Source organism: Nycticebus coucang, chromosome 19 (assembly GCF_027406575.1).
Source record: "Nycticebus coucang isolate mNycCou1 chromosome 19, mNycCou1.pri, whole genome shotgun sequence".
In the NCBI taxonomy this organism is placed as follows: domain Eukaryota; kingdom Metazoa; phylum Chordata; class Mammalia; order Primates; family Lorisidae; genus Nycticebus; species Nycticebus coucang.
Window position 1 is genome coordinate 14,788,915 of NC_069798.1, and position 11,612 is coordinate 14,800,526.

General features: G+C 37.7%; 1 protein-coding gene across 3 annotated transcripts in view; it reads left to right on the forward strand.

Annotated features, from left to right (window-relative positions):
• Positions 1–2,213, forward strand: part of RBBP8 (RB binding protein 8, endonuclease) — a 129,330-nt gene extending 127,117 nt beyond the window's left edge. For all 3 annotated transcript variants that reach the window (XM_053571584.1, XM_053571583.1, XM_053571585.1), the window contains exons 18-19: positions 446–587; positions 1,989–2,213. In XM_053571584.1, the coding sequence (XP_053427559.1) occupies positions 446–587; positions 1,989–2,086 (240 nt within the window). In that variant the 3' untranslated portion in view covers positions 2,087–2,213. The remainder of the gene's footprint in view (positions 1–445; positions 588–1,988) is intronic.
• Positions 2,214–11,612: the final 9,399 nt, after the last annotated feature.

The window sequence follows — 11,612 nt, forward strand, 5'->3', positions numbered from 1 at the left end:
AGTACATGTTATATTCAAGTAACAATTTTAAAACCTGTAGACTTCTGAATTTTTGTTACTCATCTAGCAAAGAAGAGTGAGTTTGTAGCAGTATGTAAGTCAACTATCTTACTAAACGTACTAAAAAGTTCAGGTGGCTTTTTTTTATTCATTATAAGACTTTATTGGTGAAAGAAGCAGTAAATTGATTGATATTGTGTTACAGCTCCTTTTCTTATCAGCTAAGCAGACATTCACAGACCAGCATCAGCACTGGGTTGCTGTTAGTAAGCACATAATACTGTCTTATGGGTATGAATTAACTAATATTATCCATGAGTTTTAAAGTTTCCTTAGAATGCCAAATATTTTAGTAAATGGCTTCTCCCTTCCAATTTATGCTCAATAAGCATAGCACTCTACTTATTATTCATAAGTGTAAAAACTTACCCATTTTAATTATTAGTATTATGCAGATATGCCAGCAGAAGAAAGAGAAAAGAAGTTGGCTTCCTGTTCAAGACACCGATTCCGCTACATTCCACCCAACACACCAGAGAATTTTTGGGAAGTTGGTTTTCCTTCCACTCAGACTTGTATGGAGAGAGGTGAGAGTTTAGATTGTAACATTTTAGAGATATGTATTATTTATTTATTTATTTATTTATTTATTCATTTATTTGAGACAGAGTCTCAAGCTGTCACCCTGGGTAGAATGCCATGCATCATAGCTCACAGCAACCTCCAACTCGGGCTCAAGTGATCTTCTTGACTTAGTTTTTCTATTTTTAGTAGAGAGGGGGGTCTCATTTTTGCTCAGGCTGGTCTTGAACTCGTTAGCCACGACACCCAGCCTAGATATACCCTTTTTAAAGCTGTATGTACCCGAGTCTGAACATTAATAACTTTTTTTCTCCCTGGTTCTCTTTATTGTCCATTCCAAGTTGGGTCCCGGTTTTGTGACATAAAAACATTCCTAAAGATAAAAGGCTTACCTTAAACTTTTCTAGTAATTTAATTGGGATCAGAGATTATAAAATTTATAAATTTTAGATTTTACTGAAAATCTTACTTAGCCAGAATGTTCATTGTTTATAAAAGCTATCTGAATAAAAAGTATATTTATTGCATTATTAACATGCATCTACCTCCTTCAGATATGGCACTTAAATTTAATACAGTTTTAGAATGTGTACAGCTTTAAAGCTATTTTTTGTTTGGTTGGGGTGGGGAGGGTTGGTTTTTTTTTGAGAGGGAGTCTCACTCTTTTGCCCAGGCTAGAGGGCCATGGCTCACAGCAACCTCAGACTTTTGAGTTCAAGCAATCCTCCTGCCTCGGCCTTCTAAGTAGCTGGAACTTACAGGCACCGTGCCATAATGCCTGACTAATGTTTTCTGTTTTTAGTAGAGATAGGGTCTCGCTCTTGCTCAGGCTGGTCTTGAACTCCTGAGCTCAAGCAGTCCTAACTCAGTTTCCCAAAGTGCTAGGATTACAGGCAGGCGTGAGCCGCTGCACCCAGCCTATAAGAAATCTTTTTGATAAGCAGCTGAAATTTATCATAATAGTAGACTTCATGTTTATCAGTTTGTCCCCATTTGCAACTGCCTGTGGGAAAAAGAATAAGAAAGTGCCTAAGAGCTGGGGTTCTGGAATAAGAACTTGAGAAATGCCTTAGCTCTTCTACTTTCTAGCTTTATGAATGTTGAGTGAGTTATTTAACTTCCTGGGTCTCTATTCACCTCACCTGTGAAATAGTTATAGTGGAAGCTACTTCAAAAGAAGGTGAGAGTTATCTGAGATATTGTAGCAAAACATTTGGTAAGTGTTTGCTATTATCATTAGTATAAATGCAGAAACTAATGCTAAGTAGCAAAGTCATTCAGCATCACATAGCTAATCAGAAGAATCGTGTAAACTTACAAGACATTTAGTAAATTTGCTGAATATATGCTAAAATAAACATATGTTGCAAATATTTAGTCTTCTAAATTTATTATTTGCTTTTAAGGTTACATTAAGGAAGATCTTGATCCTTGTCCTCGTCCAAAAAGACGGCAGCCTTACAACACAATGTTTTCTCCAAAAAGCAGGGAGCAGAAGACATAGACGTTGAAGCAAAAACACAACAGAGGACAGTGTTTTCCTTTTTAGTTGTTTATAGTTAAAGTTAGTACTAAACACTGATTTTTTGATCTTCTGTAAATCTGTAAATTGATTTATAAATCATTTTTCTGTCAAAAATGTTTCTAAATAGTATTTACCCACCACACAACTATTTAAAATGTGGATGTGTTTGTGATGTTTCTTGTTTTTTCACCTTTGAAACACTAAGGTGCTTTCATTTTGCACTCTAACTTAAGAGTTATTTACTTTATTTGGTGATACCTAATACAGTTTTGAAAATACGCTAGCTGTTGTCTGTGATTTATTGCCTCCCAGGTCTTTCCTTTTCACATCGCCTTCACTTAGTATTTATGTTCAGCAGTGACTTCATGTTAATCACTACAGACTTTTATTCTTTTAAACAGTTGCTCTTCTATAAGTCATACCAGTGTCTGGCATTTGAATCTTTAAAGAAAAAGAGAAAAAAGTACATTTTAATAGTTCTTTTAACTCTTCAGCTTATTACTTTTGTTGGCTTGAAATGAGGTGCTTCTCTGTTGTAAATTACCTTCAAAGTGACCACAAATATCAGCCTTTCTTCTGTACTGTAAATTCATATCATCTTATCATAATTTATTTTTTTAATTCTATTTTTTTTTTCTGATGCAGTTTTCAAGTTGAATTTGTTGAATTTTCTGCCCATATGTTCAAGTTCATTTGTATTATTTCTCTGGATTGACAAATGTTGTAAACTTCCATTTAGCTTCAAAATAGAGTTCTCTATGTAGCAACTTTATATTCCTTTATGACCTAGCACATCAGTTATTAAGATGACTGACAACATCTGTGTCACCTTTTCTGGTGGCATTTAGCAGTGTCTTTATTTGTGTGTTCCATGTTTCTTTAATCCTGCTATCTCCACTACTGGTTTGCTTCCTGTTAGGAAGTGGGCTACACAGCAGGAGGTGAGCAGCAGGTAAGCAAGCAAAGCTTCATCTGTATTTGCAGCCGCTCCCCATAGTTCACATCACCACCTAAGATCCGTATCCTGTCACAGCAGCAGCAGCATTAGATTTTTATAGGAGCATGAACCCTACTGTAAACTGCACATGGAAGGGATCTAGGTATCATGTTTCTTAGGAGAACATAATCTCCCCCACCACCCCATGCAGGGAAAAAATTGTCTTCCATGAAACCAGTCCCTGGTGCCAAAAAGGCTGGGGACTGCTGCTTTCATCCATATCTTGGCAGTGTTACATAAACAGGAATACAAGTAACACTGAACAGAATGCCTTACCAAAATCTAAATAAGCTTATAAATTTAAGCTTCTCAAAGTTCCTAAAATCTTCTTGCTTATTCTAGTCTTGTTGGTCAAAGTTCTCATGTGAATAACTGGCATCAGCTTGTGTTCTGACAGAAAAGATAGAAAAAGAAATTATATATATGATTATCTACTATGTGCTAGATCACTTATATACATTTTTTGGTTCTGAATATGCTTCTCATTTTATATAACCTTAACAGGTTCTATTTAGCATTTTTTCTTCTCTCCCAAATTGTTTATTCTGTGTTTGATTTTTATTCTCTGCTGGCAGCCAACTAATCATCCAAAATATAGCACCATTTGTACTATATGGAATATTTCACATAGATGTTTCTCTTTCAATCCTCAAATTATGACTTAATAATATTAAGCTGCAAAAAAAAAAAGGGGGATCCAAAAACCACATTAAACAGCAAATGACTGGCTTTCTTTTTCTCACCTTTAAAAGCATACAGGTCAGCAGTCCAAGACTGCTAACACGGCTCCAGTAATGCTTGGGGACCCAGATTTCGCCTAGTTTTCTGCTGTTCCACACTTTGTATTTGGTGTTCATTCTTGTGTCTGTAAAATAGCTATGTCATCTCTGGCATCATGTCCACATTCCATACAGGAAGAAAGGAAAAGAAAAAGCACCATTTGGTTTTTTCCCTTTTTAAGAAGTTTTCTAGAAAGCTCTCTCCAATAACTTTCCTTCTCAGTGGCCAGAATTGTCACATGGCTGCCTCTAATAATTAATAGGAATGAAATTAGAACCCATGATTGCTATTCCAGAATCAGAACTCATGTCCGCTATTGTGGGGCATCCAAAGGCTAGGAATTTGAGAGACACTTGAATTTAAACAGGGTACCACAGGATGTGTGGTTACAGCTATATACCTCTAGTAGATTTTGCTTTTTAAAGACAGCCTAAGGAGAGAAAGAGTTTGTCGGTCTGCCTGATGGTAGCTTGATAGCTATCCAACCCATTTGTAAGGAGCATTTTTCTTTTCCTCTTCAATCACTTTGTGGGGTTGGATGAACTGAGGTCTCTCTTATTCTCATTTGCTATGTACCAGCACTACCTTTAAGTGGAGTAATGAAATAGGTACTTTTTAAACACTTGAGTTAGTTACAAGGATGCATTTAAATGTAGAGTACCTGTTTATGACACGGTGTACTCAAACTTCTTTAAAAGATTTAAAAAGATAAAAAGGGTTTTATACATTTGTAAAATATTTGTATAATATATATGTTAGATAATATATATTTTTTTCTTTTTTTTTTAAGACATTAAAATTTGCTGTAATACTTTGGGGAAAAAAAAATCACACTTGTAGTGAATGAACAAGAAACATTTTTACGCTATTGTTTGTATCTACCATGCCATGAATTCATAGGGAAGAGGTTCCAGTAGCTCAGGGAGGCACCTTGCCATTGAATCTGACGAAGTGTTGATTGACTTTTGAATTCATGGGAAATAGGTTCCAGCACCTTGTATCACTGTTATATGGGGACTGTTGGTTATCCTGTGTGCTATGCTGTACACCTATTATACCATGAGCTCATGGGGGATAAATAGGTTCTTGCACCTAAAAACATGGGTCCACTGGTACTCCTGTGTGCTATGTTATATGCTTATCATGCCATGAATTCACAGGGAATGGGTTCCAGGAGCTCAGGCTCCTTTCTGTTCTCACAAAGTGGGCTTCTCTGGGTGGCGCAGGCTGGCGCGTCAGTTGAACCCAGGTGCCTTTCTCTTTGGCTTCCTTCTTTTTCTGATCATTTTCCTTCACACGTTTCAGGAAGCTATCTCGGCTCTTAGAGTGCTTAATATGCTCAATACGAACATTAATCCTCTTCGCAAGGATCTTGCCCTTAACTTGTTTGTTTACAACAATGCCAACAGCATGCTGGGTAACATTGTAGACTCTTCCAGTTTTGCCATGGTAACATTCGTGTGGCATGCCTTTTTGAACAGTACCCCTTGACAGCTACGATATCACCTTTCTTGTAGATTCGCGTATATGTGGCCAAAGGAACAACTCCATGTTTTCTAAAAGGCCTAGAGAACGTGTATTGGGTGCCTCTCCTCTTTTGCTTTGTGTTTGTCATTTTGGTGAATTACTGGAAGATGGTGTCTCCAGCCGAAAGGTGTTAGATAATATTTTTATGCCAATACATGTGATTCACTGGTTATGTATTGTTATATAGTTTCAGGTTACCTGCTTTTTTTTTTTTATTGGTAAATCATAGCTGGGTACATTAATGCAATCATGGGGTACAATGTGCTGGTTTTATATATAATTTGAAATGTTTTCATCAAACTGGTTAATGTAGCCTTCACAGCATTTTCTTAGTTATTGCGTTAAGACATTTATATTCTGGGCAGCGCCTGTGGCTCAGTGGGTAGGGCACCAGCCCCATATACCAAGGGTGGTGGGTTCAAACCCAGCCCCTGCCAAATTGCAACAAAAAAATAGCCGGGCGTCATGGCGGGCACCTGTAATCCCAGCTACTCGGGAGGCTGAGGCAAGAGAATCGCCTAAGCCCAAGGATTTGGAGGTTGCCATGAGCTGTGACAGTACAGCACTCTACCAAGGGTTAATAAGTGAAACTCTGTCTCAAAAAAGATTTATATTCTACACCTAGTAAATTTCACACATACCCTAAATTTCACGTATACCGAGGGTGACGGGTTCAAACCCGCCCCGGCCAAACTGCAACCAAAAATAGCCGGGCGTTGTGGCGGGCGCCTGTAGTCCCAGCTACTCGGGAGGCTGAGGCAAGAGAATCGCTTAAGCCCAGGAGTTGGAGGTTGCTGTGAGCTTGTGAGGCCACAGCACTCCACCGAGGGCCATGGGGTGAGACTCTGTCTGTACAAAAAAAAAAAAAAAAAAAGAAGACTGAAACTGGATCCACACTTCTCACCATTAACTAAGATAGACACTCAACTGGATTAAAGATTTAAACTTAAGACATGAAACTATAAAAATACTAGAAGAAAGTGCAGGGAAAACTCTTGAAGAAATCAGCCTGGGCAAATATTTTATGAGGAGGCGATTGAAGCAACATCAAAAATACACTACTGGGACCTGATGAAACTAAAAAGCTTCTGCACAGCCAAGAACACAGTAAGTAAAGCAAGCAGACAGCCCTCAAGATGGGAGAAGATATCTGCAGGTTATGTCTCCGACAAAGGTTTAATAACCAGAATCCACAGAGAACTCAAACGTATTAGCAATAATAGAACAAGTGATCCCATCGCAGGCTGGGCAAGGGACTTGAAGAGAAACTTCTCTGAAAAAGGCGCACGGCCTACAGACATGTGAAAAAATGCTCATCATCAGAGAAATGCAAATCAAAACTACTTTGAGATATCATCTAACTCCAGTAAGATTAGCCCACATCACAAAACCCCAAAACAGGAGATGTTGGTGTGGATGTGGAGAAAGGGGAACACTTCTACATTGCTGGTGGGAATGCAAACTAATACGTTCCTTTTGGAAAGATGTTTGGATAACACTTGAAGATCTAAAAGTAGACCTGCCATTCGATCCTACAATTCCTCTACTAGGTATATGTCAAGAAAACCAAAACTCACATTATAACAAAGATATATGCACCAGAATGTTTATTGCAGCCCAATTCATAATTGCTAAGTCATGGAAGAAGCCCAGGTGCCCATTGACCCATGAATGGATTAATAAATTGTGGTATATGTACACCATGGAATTTTATGCAGCCTTAAAGAAAGATGCAAGCTTTTTAAGTTGAAGTCCTCTTATTTATTGGAAATAGGCAGAACTTAACATTTAAGGAACACCTTTCCTGCCTTTGATTAACAAGTATTCTGATTAAACCATTTGAAACCTAAGATTTTCAATGCAAGTTTGAATGATTTAGACATGTTACCTGTCTAAATCAAATGAAGCAGAATAATATTCCCTAAAACCTTTCATGCAGTGAAAAATTTTCTGAGTGCAACTGGGAAGGCTGCTCAACTTACAAGTAACACTGAAAAATAAACTGCATCTAACATGTGTTTTAAAATGCATATTAGTCATTCTTAGATCCTCAACAGAAATAACTTTGAAAGACGGCAGAGTTTCCTTTCAAGACTTTTTAATTCATAATTCAGTTACCAAAAAAAATCATGTTACATAAACCACATGAAACTAATTCATTTATTTAACAAACACTTTCCAAGTGTTTTATTTTTACCAGACACAACAGTAGTAGTGTGTCAGAATTAGGCAAAATATGACAAACGTTTTCCAAAGGAACAAGCTTTTAAATAAACACCTGAGAATCTTACTTTATTATCTCTGGCATCTTAAACATGAATTTCTAGGCACAGGCAGGATTGACAGATTAATAGCACTTTCTCCATCTCATGGCCTCTTTGTGGAGCTATTTGGTTAATCCCAACAAATAACATGATCCACCGGGCAGCTTCCAGGAAACCAAGGGTCAGGAATTTAATTTTGAAAAATACCACTTTAGAAATCTGAATTATATCTTAAATTTACCATCCAGCTGTCTATTGTTTGTAGCAGTGTAAGCTAAGTTGATACTGTTGGAATGGTTCCTTAGAAAACCGCAGTGTCCTTATACCTGAGCTCTTTAGCATGTAGTTTAGTTTAAGCAAAAAATTAATGAAACAGCTGTCTGCTATCTCACCAGCAGAGGCCAGAAGAGAGTTATTTTTAGAGAAATAATCAGTTGGAAACTAGGGGCTGAGCAATCAAAAGACAATTTCTAGAATAACGGGGATGTAAATTAGGTGTTTGGTACAGTAATGAAAGCTCATTGAGCTAAAAAGAGCTTTCAACATAGCTATTGTTAGAATAAAACAAATAGCAGGGACGAGAATTCATGGTTTTGAGAGGAAAAAAATATCAAACATGTATACCTACCATGTCATGCATGCAAAAGAAATGTGTGAGCTCCTATTACCCTGAGGGAGATGAGACAGACATTAAAAAAAAAAAAAAAAAAGCCTCAGGGATCCCAGAAGCTTAAGCTGAATACCAAAGAAATCTTAAGGACAGTTAGGACCCAAACCGTGCCTTACAGGCAAAAAGGAGACAAAGCCATCAAAGCTGGGAAATTGAGATTCAAAGTGGAAATGCAAAAATATAAAGAGTCACAAGGGCCTTAAGAGACAACTTTGTTCTTGCCTCTCGCTTCATAATGAGGAAACAGAAGGCCCAAAATGTGATTGCCAAGGTCCCAAAGGGCTGGAACTCAAATGTGGGGTGTCTGAGACCTCGTTTGTTGTATGTGATAGAACTAGAGCAGTGACTTTCAACGGGTGTGCTGTGGCGTACTGGTGTGCCGTGAGGGGATCTTAGGTGTGCAGCAAAAATATTTTTTAAAATCGTTAATCGAATTATTTTAGAAAGAAGTTCAAAGCATAAAAAGTATATTCTTTTTTTACTCTTTTTTAAATCACCATAATTTAAGTGTGCCATGGAAGTTTAACTGTGGGTTCAAGTGTGCCATGAGATCAGAAAAGTTGAAAAACACTGAACTAGAGAGTAGAGCTCCTCTGGGGTTTTAGTAAGAGAGGCAGTAAACTTGTGTGTTGAATGTAAAACTGAGAGTTCAGACTTGAGTCTGTAGGACCTGTGGTTTTCAGACCATCAGTAGCATATTGCTTTCTTCAAATTAAATCTTACACAGAACCTCAATAAACAATGATACTTTAATGGCGTAAATTTATTTCAACTATTCAAGTTTGTCACCTTTACTTATAAATCCAATCAGTAATCCAAATCACCTTATAAATCCACTGCATAAAAATTATGCCGTGAGTTACAGATGGCAGGGTGATGTCTTATATCACTTGGGCACTCTTGATAACTTACAAAAATGCCTTGCTACATTCCAAATCAATTTAATCAGAATATCAGAGGTTAAGTTTTAGGCATCAGTATATCTTTAAAGCTCCCTAAGTCATTCTAGGGTGCAACCAAGTTTAAGAACACTGCCCCAAGTCATTGTTACAGGGTAATGCCGTGGTATTAAATTTAGCGTACATCAGAATCACCTGGAAGGCTTGCTAAATAAACTATTGCCAGCCCCCACCCCAAAGTTTCTGATTCAGTGGGTGTGGCATGGGAGCCCAAACATTTACATTTTTCACAAGTTCCCAGGTGATACTAACGCTGCTGGTACAAGGACACACACGAGTCATAAAAGTCAGCCAACTGCCTGGTAAGTAGAGTCTCAGGCTTCTGTGGGAATTTTGATTCTCCTATAGTCTGGGCATTATATTTTTTTTTTCTCTTTTTTTTTTTTTTTTTTGCAGTTTTTGGCCGGGGCTGGGTTTGAACCCGCCACCTCCGGCATATGGGGCCAGCGCCCTACTCCTTTGAGCCACAGGGGCCGCCCTGGGCATTATATTTTTAACAAGTTCACAAATCATCAGTATAAGGCAAATTAAGAAATACTGCTATGACAACAGGGAAAACTAGCAAATCATTAAGCTTCTAGCTGGTGGAAAATATTTTGAAAATATTATTCCAAGTACAAAAAGTGCCTGGGCTAAGATGGTGGCAATAGAATGAGAAAGAAACTTAAGCAACTACTTAAAATGATTGTTACATACCAGAACTAGCAGCTAAGGCGACATTGATGAATTATGACATTTTCTCCCCCGTGAGCCTATAACCAACACAGTGGTCTCAAGGGACATTGCAAAGTCAGAGTCATTAAACTAGGTCTCCACCAGAAATGGGAGTTGGAGGGACTTAACAGCGACATGCCACTTATTAACTGTAAAACTTAGAAATAGAAATGAATTAATGTATAACTCTAAAGTGAACTTTCTCTTTACATATTAAAGAATTCGGGAACAATTACATAGTGGATATTTGCCCAACATTTTAGTCTCCACTCAAATTCAGGGCACTCATCATCCCCTTGAAGATTTGTCCATAAGATTTGCTTTTTTTCCCCCTCTATTTATCCTTCTAATGATTTATTCAGTAAGATATTCATTCATAATATCCTGGCATTGTGGCAGGCTCCTGTAATCCCAGCTACTTGGGAGGCTGAGGCAAGAGACTCACCTAAGCCCAGGTGTTGGAGATTGCTGTGAGCTATGACACCACGGCACCCTACCAAGAGCAATAAAGGGAGACTCTGTCTCTACAAAAAAAAAAAAAAACATTCATTCCTTCATGCTCACTGACTCTGGGCCCTTTCATTGGTTTTTTTTTTTTTTTCCCATTTTTATATTTTAGTGCTTCAAATGCTCAAACTATGGAAAATCTTTGGTAAAAATTAAGACAATGAAGTTTTCACAATAATTTTACACAAAGCATTGTACAACAATGTTCTTCCATACCCATGAAACAGTATAGGAATATTCAGAATCCTCCCTTTCATTTATTAACATTTCCACAAAAATTTGCCAGGAAAAATAAAAAATGAAATTCAGGACAATTTAGGGCATAAATTTATCTGTTTTGTTAAGATAGTTTGAGGGGAAAAAAGTAAAAGTAGACTCAAAATGTAAAGATAAATATTTCCAGTGATTCAGGCAATATCTTAACAACCTAAGTCAATAATTCTTGGGGAAATGAAGATGTAAGCAAACTAGGGAAAACCTAAATTAGAGGATACTCACGTTTCCAGGTAGGATATATTAGGTCGTTGAAGAACAATTCTTCCATCAAGAACAACTAGAGCAGCCAGATAAATCATAAAAATCATCTCTTTAAGTGTAGTAGAGAACTTCTGAAGTAATGATGGCTAGAGGTACCAAGATGGTGGAGGGGGGAGAAACTCCCAAGAACTGAACTGAAGTCTTCTGTTTTTTCCTTGGGGGCAGGGTTAAGAAATGCAGTATCCTCTCCCCAGAGGATTGGTACGAGGAGAGAGGAAACAGAAGTGGGAGTCTCAGAGCTAGAGTGACAGGACTGGATACAGGACTAGATGCCATTTCCTCTCAAGACGTTTCACAGATTTTTTAGGTTATAGAGGATGGAAAGCTAGGAAGCTGTAGTAAAACCTCTTTTTAAAAAAGTGATTAAAATGGCAAACTTTTATGCTATATTTTACCACCATTAAAAAAAAAAAAAGTGGCTCACGCCTGTAATCCCAGCACTCTGGGAGGCTGAGGCAGGTGGATCACTTGAGCTCAGGAGTTCGAGACCAGCCTGAACAAGGCAAGACTCTTCTGTACTAAAAGCAGAAAAACTAGCCAGGCATTATGG